Below are 24,217 nucleotides of genomic sequence, written 5' to 3'. Positions count from 1 at the left end.
GAGGGGAAGTGGGGGGAAGGGAAAAGAAGGGAGGAGATGGAGACAGGCACATCTGGAGCCTGTGGACAGGGGTACTTGGGAGCGGGTGGGATTCTAGTCTGATGGGAGGAGACCATTTGGAGGCAGAAATAATGGGACCCATGGTTTTGCCTGTGACTGAGTGTTTCTTTTTTGGGGAGGAGGGTGCTGGCTTTGTTTGACTTCCAAGCATCCTTGTTAGCTTGAAGCATGTGCTTCTGGTGCCCTTGGGATTTTGGTTCTTGAGCATGTCTAGTAGAGAAGCTGTGAGGATAGTGAAGACTCATTTTAAAAAAAATCCCATTTGGGTGATAAAAGTGGTCAGGAAGGAGCCTACCAAAATGTAGTTATGAAAAGGTGTGCTCAAATAGAAACCTCAATGTGAGAGAGGGTATGATGGGCCCCACCGCATCTGGAACTGTGGACATGACCATTGACGACTTACAGCCGTAGAATTGTCCCCTGATCTCACATGTAGACCTGAAGGTCACTTCTTAACCCCATTAGCCGATCCTTTCGGCTCGGCTGTGCCATGAAGCCAGATCATTTGTTTACAGTTCAGACCACAGATGTGATTAAAACCAACCCTTTCATATAGAACGGCTCTGGAGGGAGACCCTATACAGAACTCAGCTTTTGGCCTCTGCTGGTGTAGTGGGTAAAATTGCCCAGAAGAGATGGGTAGGTGAGTTTCTTGAAGTTTACTGTGTTTTTTTAAAGTCTCAGCTCCCACTGCTAGGTTTAAGTGACATGTGCACAGATGAGGTTCTTGGGTTAGAGCTGAGTGGGAACAGCATGTCAGAGATGAGGCAACAGAGTGGGGACCCATAATTCAGTTCAAGATAGGCAATGCCCCAGTCCTAGTGATTTGCCTTGAGGGTACACTGGGGAGCTTTGTCAGAGCTCTGCTAGCTTATCTGTGGCAAGAAATCCTGTGTAATTCAAATATTTGTAAATGAGGTTGAATTGTGTCAAAGGAGGGCTTCTGTCAGTGATTGGCAGGGCTTGTTAGATACTTAAGGCATTAGGATGGCTTCTCTGGCCAGAGCTTAAAAGAATGGAGAGGGAGGTGCAGGCAGACAGGTGCTGGTTCAGGCACATGAGCCTCTGTGGTATCTGGTGGTATAACTGTTGTGGCCCTTTAGGGTTCAGGTTGGGGAAGGACCCTAACTATGATAACTTGATGCTTTGGAGCAGGGAATGGGTGGCACAGGGTGGGGAGCTCTTGCTCCGTCTGGACAGGTGGTGAGGGCTTTCTGACCCTCACCCCCGTGTCTCCTTTTCCAGCCTGGAGATGACATAGTCTTAATGGCAGAAGCTCTGGAGAAGCTCTTCTTGCAGAAAATCAATGAACTGCCCACTGAAGAAACCGAGATCATGATAGTCCAGGCAAAAGGAAGAGGACGTGGGAGGAAAGAAGCAGGTAGGGTACCTCCAGTGCCCCCTGCCCTGTTGGCCTCACACTGAAACAGCAAGGATTGGCTTTCCTTCCCCCCCAAGTCTTTACCCCTTCTCCAGATTGAGTGGAGGACCAGGGGCCGGGAGGCAGGCTTAGTGGTGGATGCGCCCCAGAGGGTCACAGGACTGCGTGACCTCTCACAAAGTGGAAATAGTTGGGCTGTGCCCTTTTTGATGGACTTTGGTTAAAAAGAAAGTGTAATTTTTTTCAAGGGATTTTTTTTTTTAAGATTTTATTTATTCATGAGAGAGAGAGAGGCAGAGACATAGGCAGAGGGAGAAGTAGGCTTCCCACAGGTAGCCTGATGTGGGACTTAATCCCAGAACCCTGGGATCACGACCTGAGCTGCAGGCAGATGCTTAACCACTGAGCCACCCAGGTGACCCTCAAAGCATTTTTAAGTTATTTGAATTCTTCATCCCATCTTAGAGAAAAGAAATTAACTCAGCTAAGGGCAGTTTTAACTAATAATCCCTATCCTGGAACCTTGAGGTTGGTTAATTGAGTTATCATAAGATGCTTATGTTAGAGCCAGGCCTGCTTTTTGATGCTGCTGAAGTCGAAGTGAAGCCCTCCCCTCCTTGTCCACCTCAGCACCCACTCTGTTCCCTGCCCGTCTCTCAGCCTGACACAGGATTCCAGAGGCAGCTGCTGGGGAGGGAGGAGGGGAAACAATGAAATGTTTCTGTCTAGGAAAGGCTTGAACAGCTGCCTTGTGCATCTTGCTGTCCTCAGCTCTGTCTGAGGGTGGCCCATGCTGTGAGTTGTTTGCTTCTCTACAGAAGGCTTTCACCTGACATCCTACACCCTGCCCAGAGGTGGTGGCTTCACGGGAGCAAAGGGGGTTGGCTGGATCCTAGACAGTGCTGAGGGTTAGCCAGGGAGGTGTGGTCTTGAGGGCACCTCTTAGCTGTGGATCCTGCAAGGAGGTGTCCAGTATCCTTAAATCCAAGAGCCCTGCCCTTATGCCCTAGGACCAGGAGTTTGATCTGCACATGGGACAGACACAGGGTATTATATGTTTGGGCTCCCCCGCACAGCTGCAAGGAGGCAGTCTGAGTCGATCACAAAGGGCAGCAGCCGTCCAGCCTCCTCCTGTGGCTCAGGGAGGTGGAAGTTTGCCAGTTTCCAGAAACCTTGGCCAGGGCTGCCGATGCGGGCCCCCTGCCAGAATTGCTTACTCAGAAGGCAGCGCTTCTGGGAATGAGGACAGCTCTGTCCAAAAGCGCCAAGGAACATTTTTCCGCTCTCCATCTACAGTCCTGGTGCTAACTCTCAGCATGTGTTTCCTGCTCCTCTGGCCCAGGCCTCCGTGCTCCTGAAGGCGTCTTTGTGCCTGATATGGAACTTGAAGCCAGGACGCCTCAGAAAATGTGGAATGCAGTGTGCTGCAGCTCTCAGAGAACCTAAGGGCAGGTGGACCAATTTGGCCGAGGTCTAGGGTGTTCGGGTTATTCTGTCTCTAAGGCAAATAGTTACCATGACACTGTGTGCCATGTCCCCACAGATGTGTGCTCACCATATTGTGACACTGTCCCCATAAGGTCAGCCACCGTGTGTTGGGCTTGGCATCTAACCCACGTGTCCCTTTTACGATTGATAGGGACGGCAAAACCTGGTGTCTCTACGGTACCAAACACAACGCAAGCATCGACTCCTCCGCAGACCCAGACCCCTCAGCAGAACCCTCCACCTGTGCAGGCCACACCTCACCCCTTCCCTGCAGTCACCCCCGACCTCATCGTCCAGACCCCCGTCATGACAGTGGTGCCTCCCCAGCCACTGCAGACGCCCCCACCGGTGCCCCCTCAGCCACCACCCCCACCCGCACCAAACCCCCAGCCTGTGCAGAGCCATCCGCCCATCATCGCGGCCACCCCACAGCCTGTGAAGGTGAGCATCCTCTGTGTGTGTGTGTGTGTGTGTGTGTGTGTGTGTGTGTGTGAGAGAGAGAGAGAGAGAGAGAGAGTCCCAGCCCAGCCACTGGTGGGCTTTTACCACCTCAGCTGGTGCCTGCCCCCTTGTCTTCTCCATAGCAGAGAGGTCAGCAGGAGACAGTCACCTGTTCTGGCTCCTGGGGCACTTGTGGGTATTTTGCGGGCAGGGGTTGGGGGTATTGTGCTTTGTTTAAGTCATGGCCTAGAAGCTACTGCCCTGCTGGCCTGGAGATCCCATAGTTGAGACCCACTTCCCAGGGGCTTGCTGACCCCTTCTGCCCTCTAATGTAGACTGTGCATATGCCTCCTGTGGGAGGCCAGTGTGACAAGGCTTGACTCTGAGCGACTTCCCTGGCATTAAGTAGGAAGCTGCTTTGGGAGGTTTCTTTGGCCTCCAGTGAGCAGGTTCTGCACTCAGGTGTGTGCTTCCTCCTGCCACTGGCAGGGATCCTATCCCAGCTGCAGAGCAGAGTGATGGGAGAGGGTCTTTCTTTGCCGTGGTCCTTCACCCATGGAGTTACCTTTGAGCCCCATTCCCCATGAATGTTGGAACCTTAGAAAGGACCTAGCTTCAGGAATGATCTGAGGGACGGTTGTGCCAGCTGCCACCTCTGACCGTGCTTGTTGCACGTGTGCTCTCGGCAGACAAAGAAGGGAGTTAAGAGGAAAGCGGATACCACCACCCCCACCACCATCGACCCCATTCATGAACCACCATCACTACCCCCGGAGCCTAAGACCACCAAGCTGGGCCCCCGGCGGGAGAGTAGCCGGCCTGTGAAGCCTCCCAAAAAGGATGTGCCCGACTCGCAGCAGCACCCAGTGCCAGATAAGAGCAGCAAGGTCTCAGAGCAGCTTAAGTGCTGCAGTGGCATCCTCAAGGAGATGTTTGCCAAGAAACACGCAGCCTATGCCTGGCCGTTCTACAAGCCGGTGGATGTAGAGGCGCTGGGTCTGCATGACTACTGTGACATCATCAAGCACCCCATGGACATGAGCACAATCAAGGTGAGCAGATGCCCCCTCAGAGCTGGGGGCCAGTCTTCCTAGGACAAAGAAGGTCAGAAGCTCCTAAGCTGGTCCAAGAGGAAGGCCCAGGCCTTCGGCTCTGGTGAATGTGCCCTAGTAACTATCTCTTCTTACCAGCTCAAAGAAGCCCAGCGCCCCCTGCTGGGAATTGTGAGGACAACCTCCAAGACCATGTGCTTGGGGATTTTCTTCTCAAACAGCAGCCTTGCCATCGTCTCTAAGGACGATGTGGGCCCCAGTGCCCCAGTGCCCACCGGCACCTTGCACAGTACATGCTCCAGGTGAGGTTGAAGGTTGGTGATTTTGCTAGGCTCTGTGTCATGGAGAGGGTCTTGATGTTATCTCTCGGTAGGAGTCACACAATGCTGCCATTTTCATTGTAATATTTTGAGGCCTTTTGATTATGTTTGTTTATTTTAAGCTATTTTGCATTTCTGTTTGGGAGTGGAGTCTGCCCAAACATGGGACAGGGAGGGGAGGGTACAGTGCTGGTGTGTCTTTTTTTTTTTTTTAAGATTTATTTATTTATTTTACTTTAAAAAAAAAAGATTTTATTTATTTATTCATGAGAGATAGAGAGGCAGAGACACAGGCAGAGGGAGAAGCAGGCTCCATACAGGGAGCCCGACTTGGGACTCGATCCCAAGTCTCCAGGATCAAGCCCTGGACCGAAGGTGGCACCAAACTGCTGAGCCATCCGGGCTGCCCTTACTTTTATTTTTCAAAGATTTTTAAAAATTTTTTATTTATTTATTCATGAGAGGTACAGAGAGAGGGGCAGAGAGACACAGGCAGACAGAGAAGCAGGCTCCCTGTAGGGAGCCCGATGCAGGACTTGATCCTGGGACCCCAGGATCACGCCCTGAGCCAAAGGCTGATGCTCAACTGCTGAGCCACAGGCATCAACCTGGGAAGCATCCTGGGTTGCTTCTTTTTTTATTTTTATTTTTTTTTAAGATTTTATATACATAGGCAGAGAGAGAAGCAGGTTCCCTGTGGGGAGGCTGATACGGGACTTGACCCCAGGATCATGACTTGAGCCAAAGGCAGATGTTCAACCACTAAAAAGATTTATTCATTTTAGAAAGCTCGATGAGCAAGCATGGGGAAGAGCAAAGGGGAGGAGAGAAACTTTCGTAGCCTCCGTGCTGAGCTCAAAGCCCAACATGGGGGCTTGATCTCATGACCCTGAGATTATGACTTAAGGTGAAACTAAGAGTCAACTGGGCCAACCAGGGCCCCCCGCTTGTGTTCCTTTTGACCAGTGTCTTGCCCTATGTCACCAAGACTGGTGTATGTCAGGTCAGAACTGGTCCCAACCCTCTCCTTACAGGCTCTGCCTCCATTTGTTCTCTGTCCACTTACCCCTTAGCCCATCATAGTGATCAGGGTGGGTGGGTTTGGGATGGTAGCAGGGTACTTCCCAGCCCTGAGACTTGCTTCTGAGTGTCTCCTTATCCACTTGACATAGAGAACTAAGGTGATGACCTCTCCTCTGCTCTACTGAGAAGCCAGCTTCCTCCTACACATAGCTCTCCTGGCTGTCACCTACCCATTGGAACAGGGGCAGGCATAACCAACAAGAACCTGTCTTGTATTTTCAGTCTAAACTGGAGGCCCGTGAATACCGTGATGCTCAGGAATTTGGTGCTGATGTCCGATTGATGTTCTCCAACTGCTACAAGTACAACCCTCCCGACCATGAGGTGGTGGCCATGGCCCGCAAGCTCCAGGTGAGGCTCTGAGGAAGCTCTGAGCACATCCTGTGATAGACAGGCTGGGGTCCTGGGTGAGCCAGGCCTCTATGGGCTTTTGTAGATTTTATTTTTGTCATTTGCTTTGGTATGAGGGCATGTTGTTTTGAAGATAGACTCAAGCCAGGCTAATGTGTCATTTTACATTGAAATTATTTCATTATAATTAAAGTAGTATAGTTAGTTTGGGCCTTGGGCATCTTGGGTTTTGTTCTGGGGTGTCCCACTGAAAGCCCCCTGCCCCGTACCTGCATTTGGTTGCCCTTGGCCAAGAATTCATGTGCTGTGCATGGCCCGGTCTGTTCTACAAAACAGACCTATCTCACATTGGTGAATGATACTCTTGTAAGGCAGATGCTTTGACACAGCTGTGAGCTAAAGTAACTGCTCACCTGTAGACATTTCTTCGCCAGGGCCTTGAAATCTATTGCCTTCTAGCTGTGGAGTGGCTGCTTGTAGGCCTTCCATGAGGCCACATCTCCATCTTGGGTGCCTTTGGGGATGGTGGCCCCTGCAGGTTGTTTCAGGCGGTGCACAATGCATGCTGTCAGGTGCACCTGTGGTTGGGAGGGAGGAAGCAGGTGACCACACAACATGTGAACTAACTTCGCTTTGCTTTATTTAAAAAAGGAAAAATATACCCAGAATTCAACAGTGGTTTATCTTTGGGTAGAAAGATCAGGGGTTAAAAATTACAGAGAGAAAAAAAAATTACAGAGAATTGGGCACCTGGCTGGCTCATTTAGTGGAGCCTGTACCTCTTGACCTTGGGGTCATGAGTCCAAGCCCCATGTTGGGCGTAAAGATTACAAAAGAAAAAAAAACTTAAAAATATGGAGAATAAAGTCTGTATTTAGTACTTTTGCTGTTATTATTATTATTATTATTATTATTATTATTATTATTTGAAATTGCACATATAATAATTTCTGGCCTTTTCTTCCCAAGACCCTGGGTTGCTTCTGCTCTGAGTCAGAGCAGGCCCTGGGCTGGATCACCTGTCATCACAAGGGGTGGGCACTCTGGCTGGAGCCCAGTGCTGGTTTGCACATCTCCTGTCCCACTCCCACCTGGTGGCTGGGGGGGTGGGGGGGTGGGCAGGGGTAGGGTGATCCTCATACTTGGCTTTCCTAGTTATCCGTGGAGTGCTTCCAGGTCAGAAGTGTTGGCTTGCTTTTGGCAACCTGTGAGTCTGTACTTCTCAGGGGCCTCCTGCCTCCAGGTTCTGTTAGCTCCACAACATTGTCCCAGACTGTCATCATAGTGTTTCCTGCCCCTTCACACTAGAACTGAGGCATGGTCTCCTGTTCTTTACTTGGCCCCTGTCTGGGTCTGAGGCTGCTTTTGAGTCCAAGGATGTGTCCTGAATCTCTTAGGATAAAAACTTAATACTAGAATAAACCTGGCCACTGTTATTTAAATGGCACACTCTGTTTCAAACATTCTTATAGTTTCTCCTGTTTGTTTTTTGATCTTATTTTCGCTGAGGTTTTCCTTTTTTTTATTTTTCCGGAGCGGGGGTAGAGCTCTTAATTTGGTGTTCTGCTTTCTTCCCAAAGCTGCTCTTTCACTGTTTACTTCTGCATTTCCCATCCTCAAAGCTCAGGCTTTATCATTTTATGGCAATTCTCATACATGGCCACCAGCTGCCAGTGGTGCTCTCAGATCTGTGTCTTCAACCTCCTCTTGTGGAATAGCTTTTGGCCAGATAACTCATACTCTTTATTTTCCTTCATGCAAACAGCTAAGACAAAACAAGTTATCTGCCAGTACCAAGATTGCAATTCTTTTTTTTTTTTTTTTCTTTTAAGATTTTATTTATTCATGAGAGATACAGAGAGAGACTGGCGGGGAGGGGCAGAGGCAGAGACACAGGCAGAGGGAGAAGCAGGCTCCATGTAGGGAGCCCGACGCGGGACTCGATCCCAGGTCTCCAGGATCAGGCCCTGGGCTGAAGACGGCGCTAAACTGCTGAGCCACCCAGGTTACCTCCAAGATTGCTATTCTGAACTACTTTACTTTAAAAAGAGAAGAGAGGGATCCCTGGGTGGCGCAGCGGTTTAGCGCCTGTCTTTGGCTCAGGGCGTGATCCTGGAGACCCGGGATCGAATCCCACGTCGGGCTCCCGGTGCATGGAGCCTGCTTCTCCCTCTGCCTATGTCTCTGCCTCTCTCTCTCTCTCTCTATCATAAATAAATAAAATAAAATAAATTTAAAAAAAATAAAAAGAGAAGAGAAAGTATCCTTTAATATATTCTAGCTCTCCATCTCTAATTTCTGTGCTTAGGTGTTTTGGTTTTTCTTCATTTTTCTCCTTCTGAGAGTTACGTGAACATGGCCCAAACATAAGGTTTACCCGTACCAAGAGCATTGAACTATTTTCCCCACATTGTAGCCTCTTTCTAAACATTTTTATTCCACATACCAGGCTGGACTAGATGGGGTCCTTGCCCTGAAAGAGGGTCTGTTTCAGGCAAGGGCAGTGCCTGGATGAGTCATTTGGCACAGCGCTCTGCCCCTAGCCTGCTTTGCCCGCCTCAGGGTGTATTGCTGTGTTACCGAAAGTAATGTCACTTTTCCATTATTGTGAGGCAGGTGGAAGTATCGGCTTCAAGTGCAGAGCCAATGTGAAAGGCTTCTTGTCTGGGAGGTAGTTGTGCTGATGGCATTTCAAGCTTTCCCCTCTTCCTCTCTAAGCTTTCCTGAATCAGCATGTTTCAGATGGCTAGATTGTCCAGAGAGGAGGAGCAACAAAGTCCCAGTCCTTGTTTGCCTCTGTAAGAGATGTTAGACCTGCCTCTTCTTAAGTAGACTGTGCCCAAGGACTGGCATTTACATGGAAAGTTATATGGGAAAGGATCCACTTTGCTTTCCTCTTCCAGTCTCTAAATTCCAGGCCTTTAGAAAACTCACATCCCACCCCCTGGTAGCCACAGTCACAAAGACAGCCAGGAGTATCTGGGTAATGGGATTTCTCAGCTGAAGAGTGGCTTGGGCTAAGGCCCATCAACCCACCTGGTGGGCCCAGAGCTGCTGGTGGTACTACTGTCTTTTGCTCTCTGCTCTGTCAGGAAGTGAGGAGTTATTTAGGAAATTTGGTACCAATGTAGATTACCAGAGTCCTATTTCAAAAAAAAAAAGTGCAAATTCAAGGTGGTATGCAATTATTTTTACAGCAAGGAAAAATGAAAATTGCATTGGGATATCCTGCATTAGATCCCAGAGGCAGGAAGCATTTGAGGTGTGTCTAAATGTGTGTTTCTCTGTGTCCACTCATGGCTGCATCTCCAGCACTTGGCACACCTAGTGGCCTGCCACTGCCTGCATCTTCTCCTCACCACCACCCCCATCCTCTGGGCCTTGATATGCCCAGGTATGGCCAGGCCCCACAGCCACATCTGGACTTGGCCATGCTTGACCTTTTGGCACTCCGGCAGCTGGTTTAACTAGAGGGGGGAGGAGGGTGTGCTTCCCACTAGGCTGAATCTGATGCAGCCTAGAGTAGCTGACCCAGTAATATTTCTAGTAAGAGGAGACACATGCTCTGAAACCAGTGTGCTTTGCTAATTGATGCTGAGAATTGCAATGTGGGTGGAGGTGATGGCATGCCAGGCAGAGAAGCTCGGTCCACCTGGAGACACTACAGGCCCTAGTGTGGGAGGCCTGAGACCTTGTTCCTTTAGAGAATACTCGCTGTTGGTATTCACCACCCCTCACCATCTCTGTCCTCCCCACAAGACCTTCGATCTAGGTGCATCACATTTGGTTTTGGCATCCCCCCCTCTTGCCTGGCTCTACACCCTTTCCACCCACTCTCCACTTGGCCAGCAGGATGCGCAGCTGGATTCATGTGTCACACTTTTGTCTCCTTTTGAGCCATCTTTGCTGGATCTCTGCAGCTGTTGGCATCATGTCCCCCACTCATCCTTAGTTTTCAAGTTTCTCACAAGCTCTCCACCATCCCTTTGCTGTTTCTACCTTAACACTTACGCTTTTCGACTATTTGTGTTCGCTCCTTGAAGGCAGGGAGCACATCTTTTGTGTTTACCATTCAACAGACCCCAGTAGGCAGAACCTATCTCAGCCACTCGGGAAGGTTTTTCTGCAATAGCCTTTGACTCACTGGCACTCAGGCCCAAGTACATTTCCCAGGATGTCCTCCACTGGGGCCAGAGCAAGTGGAAAGAGGACACGTCTTGCAGCTGGGCATGGCCAGGAAGCCAGGAGCCCCCAGCTTGTAGGCCCTGCAATGCTTTCCCAGCTAGCCTGTCTGGATTCCTCTCTTGTGTTCTTTTCTGTTTGTGGTCTTAGGACCTTGGCAGGGCAGGGCCTGAGAATACCCTGGGAGTGGAAAGAGGCCCCAGAGTGATGAGTCCTGCTCTGCCCCCCCACCCCGCGTATGCCTTTTTCACAACAGCCACAGTCTGTTGTGGAGGAGCAGGAATGTCCTTGTGGGAAGGATCATGCTATCTGGCAGTTGGCAAGAGAGACTGGGTACAGAGATAAGTGGCACAAGGCAGCTTCCACCTGGTAAAGGCTCACCTCCCCACAACACTTGAGTACTTGGCTGTACCTGCCACCCTCTTGGTGGGGTCCTGACACATCAGGCACACTCCTCTGGGCAGCAGGCCTGACTTTTCATGGATGCTCTTGTGGGTCTGTTGTGACCTAGGGCTGCCCATATCCAGGGCACCGTGGGGCCCCTGCTCTGGTGTGAGCCCCTGTCTCCTCTGCAGCCTGGGTAGTGATTGTCTCTGCTCATTCCTTGTGTGTGTGTTCTCCATTGCTCTCAGAACTGCTCCAGAATTTATTTCTGTATGTATTAAAAAGGCATTACTTACTCTTTCAGTACTTAGTCTAGGAGCAAAACTATTTAGACAGCAAAATCTAGGTCGTCACTTTGCGGAAAGGAGGAGCTGCCTTGGAGGAGGCTGAACTGAGGTGGTCTAGAGGTGAGGGGACAGCACGACAGTTGTGGATGAACCTACTCTATTGCCTGGGTCACCTTTCCAAGCTGCCTTGGGGAGGGGAAACCTGAAGCTATGTTTCCAGAGATAGCAGGAGAGGCTTCTAGGGCCAGCTGTGTTGAGTGTAGTCTGTTTGACACAGCAGCCCTAGAACTTGATTCCACAACCCTCCCATGCCTTGTGGGCTGTGCTGGAGTATTGACTCACACTTGGGGAAGGCCCTTCTCTTGTATAAAACACCATGTTGACTAACTTTTTCCAGGCTTAAAGCAGGTCTTAAAATCATGCTGGGAAGCTAGCTCTCTTCCTTTCACTGCTGTCCTCTGTCATCACTGGATTTATGATCACATTGCCCTCAGCATAGGAAGGGACTTGCCAGCTTGCTGGTGAGGGAACACAGTTGGACCAGGCTGCCCAGGCAGAGCTGCTGCCCCCAAGCTCTATGACCCCACATGGAGTTCCATCAGATTCCTGGGTCTTAAAGAGTTGGAAGACGTCAGTCTCCTGGGATGAGATCCCGTGCTTAATCGCTTTGAGGCCTTTACTTGTGTCACTGGTACCTCACAAGATTTACTCCCTCCTGTAGCCTGGCCTCAACATCCCCCACAGTCACTCTCCTATAACTTTTACACTTTGCCGGGCATGCCCTGGAGACACCTCAGCCAGTGGCATGGCTCTACTCGGTTACATGCCCCAGAGATGATATGAGGAGTGGGGAGGTAGATTTAGACCCTTGCCTACTGTAGCAGAGGCTCTGTTGCCTCACTGGCCATGGGTTCTGTGCCAGGCACACTTACCACAGGGCAGGCTTTTGCATGTGCTGTTCCCTTTGCCTGGAATGCTCTCTCAAACTGGAGACCCCACCTCCTTGGAGGAGTGTGAACTCCAGGTGAGCAGAGGCTCCTGTTCTGTTCACTGCCATTTCTTGGTGTCTGGCCCTGGCATCCAGAAGGCTTCTTTGGGATGTGCTGAGTAAGTATCAACCTAACAAGAGCCTCAGGGCACTTTTTGTGGGTCCTTCCTTTGACCTGCCATCTGATCTGCATTCCCTAGGTAGATGTCCTTAGTGGGCCCAGCTGCTTCCTGTAACCTGGGCCATACGTACATACCTGGACTGTGTCTCCAGGGAGTAGTGAGTATGTCAGAAACACATTTCTTTTCAAAGTAAAATTTGTGAGGAGTGTTGCAAGAGCTGGCAAGGGGCCTTGGCCCACTCCTTGCCTTAGTGGACAGGTTTGGTTGGGGGTGGTCAGCATCAGCCCAACCCTCTTTGACTCTTCCACTTACCTCCTGTTGAGTCAATCCCAACCACCAAAGAGGCTGTGGTGATGCTGAGCCACATCCTCGGCAGTGCCATCACACATGCCTGGGCACCTGGGAGCCCTCACGGGCATGGCTTCTCCCCCACCAGGATGTGTTTGAGATGCGCTTTGCCAAGATGCCAGATGAGCCAGAGGAGCCTGTGGTGGCCGTGTCCTCCCCGGCGGTGCCACCCCCCACCAAAGTGGTGGCCCCACCCTCATCCAGCGACAGCAGCAGTGATAGCTCCTCAGACAGTGACAGCTCCACTGATGACTCTGAAGAGGAACGAGCCCAGCGGCTGGCAGAGCTCCAGGAGCAGGTGAGGATGTGGGCGGCCCCATTCCCAGTCCCCTAGAATCCATAGACTGGGCAGTCTCCACAAGATGGGAGTTCTGAGTTCCAGCAGAAGCAGAATTCCCACTGGTTACCTTGAGGAATGTGGGGTTTAGGAGTGCTGGCCTCGGGATGCCTAGGTGGCTTAGCGGTTTAGTGCCTGCCTTTGGCCCAGGGCATGATCCTGGAGTCCCTGGATCGAGTCCCACATCGGGCTCCCAGCATGGAGCCTGCTTCTCCCTCTGCCTGTGTCTCTGCCTCTCTCTCTCTCTCTCTGTCTCTGATGAATAAATACATAAAATCTTTAAAAAAAAAAAAAGTGTGTAGTCGAAAAATTTGTGTCTAACTTCCCCAAAAAACTTAGCAATAGTCTATTCTAGACCAGAAGCTTTGTAACATAGTTAACTAATACGTATTTTATAGGTTACACGTTTTATATACTGTATTCTTTTTTTTTTTTTTAAGATTTTATTTATTTATGAGAGATACACAGAGAGGCAGAGGGAGAAGCAGACTCCATGCTGGGAGCCCAGTGTGGACCTTGATCCTGGCACCCCAGGATCATTCCCTGAGCCAAAGGCAGATGCTCAACCGCTGAGCTACCCAGGTGTCCCTATGTACTGTATTCTTAACAGTAAAGTAAGCCATTAACAAAGTTAAAAAATGGTAAGAAACAGAAGATATACTTATAGTACTGTATTGATTGGGGGAAAAAGGCCACATGTAAGTACCCTGCACAGGTCAAGCCTGTGTTGTTCAAGAGTCAGTTGTACATATATGGGGGTGGGGAGACATGGCTGTTCTGTGGGCAGAGGTGAGGCTTCTAGATCCTTTCAGTATCTGGAAGGAGGTTCCTGAACCAGGATGTCCATCTCTCCTGTGGCCCTACAAGCCAAATATCAGGGCCTTAGTACCTAGCTTCTTAGGGACCCTCTCCTGGATGGCTGTGGAGCTTGGTATTGGTCAGCTTGGGCAGCCCCTCTAGCAAGGAGGGACACCCTTGCAGTCTGTGGCCTGGGTCAGCATGAGCACTTTGAAAATCTGGTGAGGCAGCAGGTCACAAGGCTGAGGGCCAGCCCCCTCCCTGGGCTTCCCTTTTCCCTTGCCCCCTGACGCCTAGAGGTCCACACAGAGACCAGGATGATGGGTGTGGGTGTCTTGCTTGTCTGCTCCACAGCTCAAAGCCGTGCACGAGCAGCTTGCAGCCCTCTCCCAGCCCCAGCAGAACAAACCAAAGAAAAAGGAGAAAGACAAAAAAGAAAAGAAAAAAGAAAAGCACAAAAAGAAGGAGGAGGTGGAGGAGAATAAGAAGAGCAAAGCCAAGGAACTTCCTCCCAAAAAGACCAAGAAAAATAACAGCAGCAACAGCAATGTGAGGTCTGTGCCTGCCCTAGTCTGCCCTGGGAGGGGACCCCTGCCTGCCACGGTGGGTGGGGAGGCTTGCATCTCTACCCTTTCCTCTGGGATGGATCTTGGCTCTCCTGTTTTTGGGAAGGGAGGGAGGATAGTAGGTAGCACAGAGCAGGAGGTGAGGACAGGGCATGGTTTGCAGCCTGTCTCCAGTGAGTGCTCCCGAGAAGGTGCCAGCCTCCCCTGTGTTGCAGTGAAGGTCCTCTTGGTGGGAGTGTGGAAGCCATCCATCTAGCCCCAAATGGAGGAATGGGTGCCTAGCTTTCCCAGGACACTGTTCCTCACAGTGTCTGCATTGTCCCTTCATAGCAAGAAGGAGCCAGCGCCCATGAAGAGCAAGCCCCCTCCTGCATACGAGTCAGAGGAGGAGGACAAGTGCAAGCCCATGTCATATGAGGAGAAGCGGCAGCTCAGCCTGGACATCAACAAGCTCCCTGGCGAGAAGCTGGGCCGTGTGGTGCACATTATCCAGTCTCGGGAGCCCTCCCTCAAGAATTCCAATCCTGATGAGATCGAGATCGACTTTGAGACTCTAAAGCCGTCCACCCTGCGAGAACTGGAGCGCTATGTAACCTCTTGTTTGCGGAAGAAAAGGAAACCTCAAGGTGCCCTTGGGTCCCCCAGGGGCAGGGTGTATTCTCAGTCCTGGCCGCCCTGGCCTTGAGAGAGGAGGCTAGCCACAGTTTACTTTTGCCTTCCAGACGTCCTCTCCCTGTGCAGACTGTTTTTCCAATTACAAAAGCTGTCTTTGGCAAAGAAATCTCTGCGTGGGGGTGTGTGTGACATCCCTCCAGACCCTGGGCTATGGGTTCCATTCTTGGCCTCCTGGCTGGTACCCACCTGGGGCCCCAGCCCTGCGGTGCTCTGAGCAGCCCTGTTCTTACCCTTGCCTCTGAGCCTCCCTCAAAGCCAGCCACTCCCACCCTGCCTCCACCTCTTTGCAAGGAGGGTAGGGGATGGGGTTGGGGGCTAGGAGGAAGGGTGGTAGGTCAGCACTATCCCTGCCTGCTGTTCTGTAGTTCCACACGGCCCCCTCCATGACAGTCTGCCAAGCACCTCTTTCCTATTAGAAATGCCTTGTCACAGCTTTTGTCTTGAAACCAGTAGGACTTAGGATCCACGTCAGATGTGGTGCATAATCTCTTTCCCAGCCCGGACTGCCTCCTGGGGTTCTCGGGCACCTCCCTGGGGTGCTGCACAGTGACGCTGTGCCCTCGGTCTATACACCAAGGTCCTAGGAGACTCCCAGGGCTCTTTCATGTCTTGCTTTTTGTCTGCTGTCATGTCCCCTTTGGGTCCCCTTCACCCACTGTCTGAGAAGTAGCTAAGGGAGGCCCAGCCTAGCAGTCTCTCGTGTTAGGGAATTCCCTCCTGCTTTGTCTTGTACTTTGAGGAACCCAACACAGGGTATTCTACAGAATCGGAGGGAATTCTGTTATTTAGCCAAGTTTGGGCTGGTGTATAGTAGACTAGCAGCTTACCACCAGGAAGTGTGAGACTGGAAGGGACTCTTAGCAGCAGCAGCAGCCGCCGCCGCCCTCTGGCTCACAAGACACCAACTCTCTGCTGGCCTTTCTTACAGGCTGTTGGGATGTGTGCGTGGCTAACAGCAGCCTCCTAGGTCGGTGCCCTACCTGACTCAGTCCCTGTTGCTTTTTATTACAGCTGAGAAAGTTGACGTGATTGCTGGCTCCTCAAAGATGAAGGGCTTCTCGTCTTCAGAGTCGGAGAGCACCAGCGAGTCCAGCTCCTCTGACAGCGAAGACTCTGAAACAGGTTAGGTGTCCTCCTTCGTGTTTCATTGCATTCCTGCCTGTGTTAGGCTTAGTCATATGTCTGGGCTGCTAGAGACCAGAACCTTCTGGGCCCTCTCATCTTAGAGGGCTGCTGTGGTAACCCTCCACATGGGGCAGTGGGTGGCCCTGTATCCTGAGGAGGAGTTGCTCAGGGTATTGACAGTGTATAATACAGAGGGAGGGGCTGGAGAAGACTTTGGGTTTGGGGGCCCAGCTGGTATCATTGACCTTAGTGTGATCCTGCTCAGTCTTATGGTCTTCCCGATGTCACGGTGGCATGCAGCATGGCTGTTTGAGGTGATACGCTTTTTACCAGGTGTGGAGCAGTCTGCTTCCGGCTCTGCTGTCACCCCACCCCCCACCCCCGGCTCAGGGCATTGCCATTCTTACCGGAGGGTGCTCATAGCTACATTGGCTGCTCCTAACTGTGCATGCACTTGGACCAGCGTGTCCTACGACCTCTAACGGTTCCCCTCTCCAGCTCCATGGACCTGCATGTGTTTCCCTTGGTGCCCCAGCAGAGCCCATTGCCCACCAGACAGCAGCTTCAGTGTGGGGGATGGGAGCAAGTAAGGGCAGGTGGAGATGTTCAGAGCTGCGTGGTGGTAGGGATTGTGCATTCCTCCAGTTGCATGCTCTCCTGATTATTCTTGGGGAGCAGGCAGATGCTCACACTGGGCTGGAGGAGAGGCTAGAGAAGTAGCCTGGCAACCAGTCTGGCGCTGTGAGATGGAGCTGGCCATGTATATCTGGGTTGCCCCTGGGCAGGTCTAGCTCCATCAGCTGAGCAGACTGTCTACAGACCACTGGGGAACCAGCTCCTGGGGCCTTAACACATGCACCTCCAGGCAGGCTGTGGTATGTGTATCCACAGTGGGAAATGTGTTTGGGCAACAAAGACCCCTGGTATTTTCTTTCATAGACCTTTCTCATCTCTGGCATTTTATTCTGATTGGAAATAAATAAATAATAAACCCCACTTAATCAGTTCATGAAAGTAATGTGATCTGATTGTACCAAGGAAGTGTGAGTGAGGATCACTCATAGCAGCTGGGTGATCCCACTCCAAGGTGTTTTGCACACACAGGTCCTCGGGTGAGCTCAGCCTGCATCTGTTCAGGGAAGCAGAGGACGACAAGAGGGCTTGTCCCTGGGCCTTGTCACTCTTCCTCTGCTTTTACAGTAAAGGGCACCAGGCTTCCCTAGTGGGTAGGAGGCTTACCTTGGGGTGGGTTAAGAGCTTCTCCAGGACTCCAAATTCTGTGGACCACCTCATTTCCAGTGGGCTCAAATGAGATTCATTAAGCTATATTCTGTATTTATTGATCTCCACTGTATGCAGAGACTGCTATGGGCAGTTTGCTGTCCTGTCTCCATCCCTTGCCTTTTTTCTTCCTTACCAACCCCCTCCCCAATAGTTTTTTAATCTATCAACCAGCAGGGGGCGCCACACCCCATGCTTGTTTGGAAGGGCTTGGCACTGAGCCAGGGCCCACTGCCCTCAGCAGGATGAATGGCGATATTCTTGGGCTCAATTAGCATTCCTGGTGGCCACTGACTTCTCACTTTCGGTGCCAGCCACGCCTTGGGTTTGCCTTTGCTCTGGGCTTTGCCTTTGCTCTGGGCTTTTGCACCTCCTGCAGTTCCTAGCAGGCTGCTCCTACTAGGGGTTTCACAGCCTTTTCTCCTATAAGGCCAAAAGAAAACCCCAAAGATTGGAATTGGCAGGGGACCTGATTGTTACAGTGCAGTTTGACTGAGGGTAGATTGCTTTGACCCAGACGTGGCACCTGATCATCAGGTCCTGATTGTGAGTCTTTAACTGTGGCCTTCGTCCCTGATCCCCAAGCTCTTCTTTGGAGTATGTTTGCTTGAGGAGGGGTTTCTCTTGGGCTCTTGAGTGCCCTGCACCCACCTCCTCCTGTGTGCCGTGGGGTAGCTGTGACGGCATCTCCAGCAGCTCTTGACTGCTGAGATTATTTTTCCCTTTTTGTCCCCCCTTTGAAAGAAATGGAAAGATTGTGCAACAAGTAATCTGAGATTCCTGGGAACAGCTGTCTGGGCGGGAAGGAGGGTGAGATTTACAGTCTCTGAGCCGCCGGCCTGCAGGCTCCCAGGCTCCAGCAATCTGGCCCGGTGGCTTGCTCGGCTGCTTCCGGCTCATCCCTCTTTCCAGGCACCCTCCCCACCTTGACTCTTGTGAGGCTCCCATTTGTCTTCAAAGTCTTGGCTTTTCCTTTGCCATATGTGTGCACTGGGGAGCTCTGTTGTGGGTTGACTGGGTGCTCCTATTCTCAGGAGAGAACCACCCTGTGGGTTTGTGCCCTGGGGCTCCGACCCTGTCTCCCCCAAAGTGGGAGCTTGCACTTCTGAGCCATTGAATGCAGCTATCCCCCACCCCATCCCACACATGCTTCCAGGGCAGCTCCTCCAGCAGCTGCTCAAGCTGGGTCCCTGGAGCTAGGCAGCCCTGATGTCTGTGACCAGTGGGGAGAGGGCAGGGAGGGGGGCACTGAAGGTATTTCATTTGGTCTTTGGGGGCTTGTTTTGCCCTCCTTGTTCTTGTGTTTCCATTTGGACTGGAGCCGAAATTCCTGAAAGAGCCTATTTTTGTCACTTGTGCTAAGGGTTATTTCTGCTGACAGGGCCCAGAGATATGAATCACCAAAAGAAACCAAACAGAGGCACAAAATTGGGGGTTGGTGGGGGTGGGAAGGTTGCATAGGTCCCTCATGACCGGTCTTCATAGATAAGGATGCTATGGGCTCCTCAGGGCACGGGGCTGGTCTGTGGGGCCAAGCTGTAGTTAGGGAGGTGGTATGCCCACAGATAGGGATTAGGGGATGGAGAGATGAGGAGGTGGGTTGGACTTCCCTAGTTCAGTTCCCAGGCCACCATGTGTTATATGTCCTATCTCCTCTCCTGCCAGCCCAGAAGCATGCTGTTGGCCAGTCCCACCACATCCTCTGAACCCAGCTATTACTTGGGTTGTGGTCTTTTGTTGAGCTTCAATTCTGGCTCAAGTCTGAATCTGCTTCAGGGTTCAGTACTGGGACAGGACAGGCAATACAAATGCCATTTTCTCACTTGCCCCTAAGGCATTTGTAGACCTTGGCTGGGCAAGCCAGAGGTGAGTGTCCTAGTTCTCCCTTTTCCATGGCCATCCCAGGTGGGCTGTGGACAGAATTGTGGCCTCCCGATCTCCTCTCTGTCTGGCTCATGGAGCCAGGAAGGATGTCCTAGGACTCTTTGTCCAGCTTTTTGTTCTATCACATTGTTGATGATGGACTCTTCCTACATGCTATCTATGGGTCTTTCTGGGCAGAGTGGACATATAATTCATGTCCCTCTTAGGAGCACATACTCCTACCCCAGCTACCTGGAATGGGACGGGTTCGGATCGGGCCGTGCTCTTGGATTTGGGCTGGTCTTCTAGTTGCAGTGGGAGCACACACCAGCTATTTTCGTCTCCTTGTTTCCTTTTCCCAGGATTGGAGCATGTGGGTGTTTCTTAATAGCTCCAGGGGAAAAAGGAATGCTTGATGTTTTGGAAAGATTTGAGCCGGAAAGTGCAGACAGAGGCCATGAGGCGTTCTTCCCAGACAACCAGCCTCGGCTGCCGACCCCTGGGGTCTTTGAGGGACTGGATCCCAGTCCCATCTTGGGGCCCAGTGCTGCCCTCCTCTCCAAGGGTGTGATGCTCGCTCTTGGGAAAAGGGAAAGGGGGTGGGGGAAAGGAAGAGACCTGGAAGATGGAACTGTAGCTGGTCTGCCTGTACTGTCAGGTGACCCCTCATACACCCACATGCAGGGGTTGCAGCTGGAAGGACTCTGGGGCTTCGTGGGTGAGGATGAGCCTTGTGGAATGTGCCTTAAATGATGGGCTGGCCGGTGGGTGGGTTTTTCCCACGCGCACACTTGAACATGGGACTGTGTTGGTTGCATCCATGACTAGCAGAGGCATCTGCTCTGCTGTGTGGGTGGGAACATGCCCCACACCCCTCTCTGGTCAAGGGGAAACACACTTGATGCCCTGAGAAAAGAAGGATAGCTTTGCTCCTCGGCCTGTCTTCATTTTTTTTTTTTCTCCTCTCCTTGACCGTGTGTGTAATTGCTTCCTCTTTTTATGACTTGTTTGTTTGTTGTTGTTCCTTGGGGTTTTTAGGAATCAGAAATGAGGCTGTTTGTTATAGGGTCCTGTACTCCAGAGCCCCTTTCTTGGGGGTTTTCCTATCTCTACCCAGGGCCTGAGAAAGAGCTGGCATCACCTTCTTGATGTAGACTATACAGAAAAGCAGGTCCAGAGGGGATGGGCTCAGAGTTAGGGGGGGTGCCTGATGGCCATGGCACACCTGGCTAGTCTTCAGGAGTGATGGCAAGTAGGGCAGGCAAGGGTGCCTCTCAGATTCAAAGACCAGTAAAGGAAATGCCAGCCTGTGCTCGGGGTACCCATAGAACTTGTTACTGGAAGCAGTTGTTCTGTGTAGAAGCATAAACAAGGCTCTGGGTGATTTTGGAGATGTCCACATGTGCCGGAACTGTGGCCTTTGTAAAAGGGAAGGTGGGTCCATCGCTGAGAGTAGCTGGCCAGGCAGGGGGCAGGGCTCCTAGGCTCCGGCGCCGTTCTCTCGTGCCCTGTCAGTGGGCAGGGCACAGGAGGCTGGCTCGGTCTGTGATTCTTCTGTTCTTGTGACTTGAACGGTACATTCCACACCATTTCTCTCACACTGGTTTCTCTCTCCCTCTATGTAGGTCCTGCCTAATCATTGGACACGGACTCTTAATAAAACGGTCTTCAGTTCCAGATTCCTTCCCAGCAAGCTATAGCTTAAGTCCATTTTCTTCTGTGAAAGGGACAGGACTCCATCAAGTTATGGAATTCCTCAGAGCCCTGGGCCTGTCCCCCGGGGTGGATTAGTCATGTCCAGCAGTACACGCCTAGTCCCGCCTCCGGGAAGGCTGCCTGCTTGGCTGGCCACCCGGGCCTCCTGTGTAAAGACTGCCTGGCTGTCCTGCCCAGCCTCCCTGGTCGCCTGGGGTCTTCTGGGTGGGTGGCGTCTCCCAGTGGGTGATGACAATCCGCCCTGCACACACATACATGTGGTGCTGCTCTGTGTGCAAGGTCCCATCACAAGTATGTTTTCTCTCTTCATCCCTCCCTCTTTTTCTGGATCCTAACTGCTTTCCTCCTGGACCTTAAAATGACGTTAGCCCAGAGAAAGTCTCTCAGCCTAAGGAAGAATACTCTAATATCTAGAGCTTTCCCCCAGTGAGGAGCAGGTGCCTCAGGGGCAAGCATAGTGGGGCCTGAAAGCTCATGGGGCTGTCCCTCAGGATGTCCTGTCTGTGGTGGCTAGTGAGGCTCCATCAGCTATCAGCTAGAGGCTGACACCAGCTACGGCTGACTCCCAGACCCCTGGAGTCTTCCTTCTGCTTTCATTGTTCCATTGTTGCCTGTTGGGCATTTTCCCAACTTTTTTGGCCTCTTTGCCTAAAGTCATAGAGGGGAAAGTACCTCATGGGCTGCCTCCCTGTCCCAAGTAATTAGAAGCAGGCTGCAGTGGGCAAGAGCTGCTTTCAGGAAGGTCACTGGTGAGGGTCACTCGAGGAGGAAGAACCATGCAGCCAGATGACCTAGCCCCTTGAGTCCATGATTCCTGTCCCCAGTGGGGTAGGGCAATGGGCTAGTGGATGAGAGATGGTTCTCAGAGCCAGAGCACTAGACCAGTCCATAGTGAGGCTATCAGAGCCCTTGGGGCCTGCTCCACGCACATCTCTGAGGGTTGTTGCCAGTGCAAGCACCCTCCCATTCTTCAGTGCCCTAAAATAATGACAGCCTCCCAGGGGTGGGGCAGGCCAGGGTGGCCGCATCATCCAAGCCCTCTGAGAGTCACTGAAAAGGATTTTTTGCTCTAAAAATAAATATCAGCCCTTTTTTGGTCATGAATCCAGCATTTCAGCAGAAAACTGCCTGATGAGATGTCCCCTAAGGAACAGCATCTGTGTTTTAGGGAGCGCTTTTTTTTGCCCCTTCCTTTTTAAAGTATAGTTTGTGTGTACTTCTTCAAGGCCTATAGCAGTTCCTTGGCATCCTGGAGCCTGCCTTCTGGAGCTGGAAGCAAGTTTGAGGAGGTGTAGTTCACCGTCAACAGGCCCTCAGGCCCTGGCCGCCTCCTGTGCAGAAACCCTGGGACCCTTCTCTGGGACTTTGGGTTCTAGATCCAGCCCATCCAGAGCCTCCAGGGCCCTGCATTGATGCTTGCAAGTTCCTGGGCTGCTCTCTGATTCTCTAGCCAGTCGACTTCCAGTCAGGCCCCATTTGCCAGACTATTTTGAGCTGCCCTTTGGCCTGTGCCTGATGTGTTCCCAGTGTAGCTCGGCCTGGCTGGAGCCAGGGGGCTTCATGCCCGGAGATTCCCACAGGACAGTTGGGAAGCTGTTGGCATTGTCTTTCTGGGAAGATTCTGCTGTCTTGGAACAAATGGCAGCCTGGATTCCCACAGTGTTGGCCTGTGTGCTGCTCCACCCCTTCCCATACTCGTGCACACCAGCTATAGCCACAGGCCAGCTCTCCTGCAGGCTCTTTGCACCCTTGTTTTCTGGAGATCCTGGCCTCCTTGCCCATGGGGCTTCCATCTATCAGAGAACTTGATCTTTAGACTTGAGCTGTCACCTGTCCCCAGTGCCCCAGGAATAGAGCAGAGGGAGCAGAACCCACTCACTCCTTCCTGGTAGCCTCCTGTGTGCAGACAGGGAAACGCCAACTGGGCCTTGACACAACCAGCCGGCCTGCAGGGCCTGAGGAGTTGCTATAGGAGGGGTAGCCTGGGCCTCTGCTGGTGCCAAGGCTCCTCCAGTCAGTTGAGTTGAAGGACTCTGTGCCTCTGCCCTGCCCTTACCCTCAATCCTGTCTCCTTCCTTTGAGTGGGGGGTGGGGGACGGGAGAAATCAGTGTTTTAACCAGATTTTACAAAAACGTTTTAATTCTTTGTACAATTACCATCCTATGTAAAGATGAAATTTGTGTTGAGTTCAAGATTTTCATGGAATAAAGATCACACAGTACTTGAGGCCATCTTCATGTAACCCTTTCTAGAGAGTTTTGTGTGGGGTGTCTTGGGGCTGGTGTGTTGTGAAGCTGTGCACTTCTGTCTTGTCTTCCTACCAGTAACTCCGACAGGAGGCTTGGGCCACGTGAGCCGGATGCAGCTGTCCCAAACAGGTTCTGGCACCCCTCAGTCCTCAGCGCCGGTCCCCTTAGTGTCCTCTGGTCCTGGAGGTCTGCCCTATACCTCCCATTGGCTCTCCTACTCTAGGCCTGACCCCTTCCCCACCAGTACTTCCTCACGAAGACCTGGACCTGGGACACTATAAAGTGTCCTGGGACACTTTCCAAGGCAGCCAAGACCCGCTTTCTGGAATTCCTGGGACCCCACTGCATTTTGTTCCCCCAAGTGCTCCTGTGGGCCTCTCTGCTCACGGCCTGCGGGGTGATAGCAAAGGCTCAGAGCCACCATCCCTCCTTTATGATGGAAAAAAACAGTGCTTCCCCTGGGGCCATCAGATGACAGGCCACTCCAGCCCTCTCCCCACAACACAGAGTCTTCTGGTCAGACTTGACCCATTTGGCCCCTTTCTCACCTCAGCTTCCAACCCCCCGGCCTCCCAAAGGCCTCCCCAGTGTGTGATCACCTGTTCCAGTTTCCGTCGGTGCCCATCCTGGAGAGGACCCCCGGCACCTTCCTCCTGCTCCCTTCGGCTCAGTGGCCTCTACATGCCATGCTTTTCCCCAGTGCACACAGTGTCCCTTTGATCCTGGGCCTCATTCTCTGGTTCAGTGTGCCTCCTTTACCCTGCAGCTGCCAGCCCCATGGCCCTAATCATGCAGGTCACTCAAACTGTCCCCTTATTTATGTCCCTCCCACAAGATTGTTCCTCTCATCTGGTTTCCTGCTGTGCCCCAAAGAGCCCTGATCCCTGTATCCTGGCATCTCCAGTGTCCAGGTTTGAGGCTGGGCGTGTGGTTCCCGCCGTGTCCCAGATGTCCCTGGTTGCTGCCATTTGTATGAGGACCTGTGTCTGTAGCTGCTGAGGTCTATGTCACACTGTCTTGTCTCTTGCATGGAGTGGTGAGCTCTTACAGGGCACGAGGTCCTCCCTCATCCCTTCTGGTAGTGTACCCTAGGCCTGGTGCCTCACAGAAGCTTAGCAC

General features: G+C 51.9%; 1 protein-coding gene across 1 annotated transcript in view; it reads left to right on the top strand.

The window, feature by feature from the left end:
* The window catches only part of BRD4 (bromodomain containing 4), a 92,427-nt gene that overhangs the window by 59,271 nt on the left and 8,939 nt on the right, over positions 1 to 24,217 (top strand). The window contains exons 4-11 of the mRNA XM_041764183.1: positions 1,306 to 1,441; positions 3,081 to 3,370; positions 4,060 to 4,422; positions 6,048 to 6,176; positions 12,576 to 12,785; positions 13,977 to 14,176; positions 14,519 to 14,814; positions 15,875 to 15,985. Coding sequence (XP_041620117.1) covers positions 1,306 to 1,441; positions 3,081 to 3,370; positions 4,060 to 4,422; positions 6,048 to 6,176; positions 12,576 to 12,785; positions 13,977 to 14,176; positions 14,519 to 14,814; positions 15,875 to 15,985 — 1,735 coding nt within the window. The remainder of the gene's footprint in view (positions 1 to 1,305; positions 1,442 to 3,080; positions 3,371 to 4,059; positions 4,423 to 6,047; positions 6,177 to 12,575; positions 12,786 to 13,976; positions 14,177 to 14,518; positions 14,815 to 15,874; positions 15,986 to 24,217) is intronic.

Source organism: Vulpes lagopus, chromosome 7 (genome assembly GCF_018345385.1).
Source record: "Vulpes lagopus strain Blue_001 chromosome 7, ASM1834538v1, whole genome shotgun sequence".
Taxonomy (NCBI): domain Eukaryota; kingdom Metazoa; phylum Chordata; class Mammalia; order Carnivora; family Canidae; genus Vulpes; species Vulpes lagopus.
The sequence above is the reverse complement of the archived record's forward strand: the minus strand, read 5'-3'. Positions and strand labels throughout refer to the sequence as shown.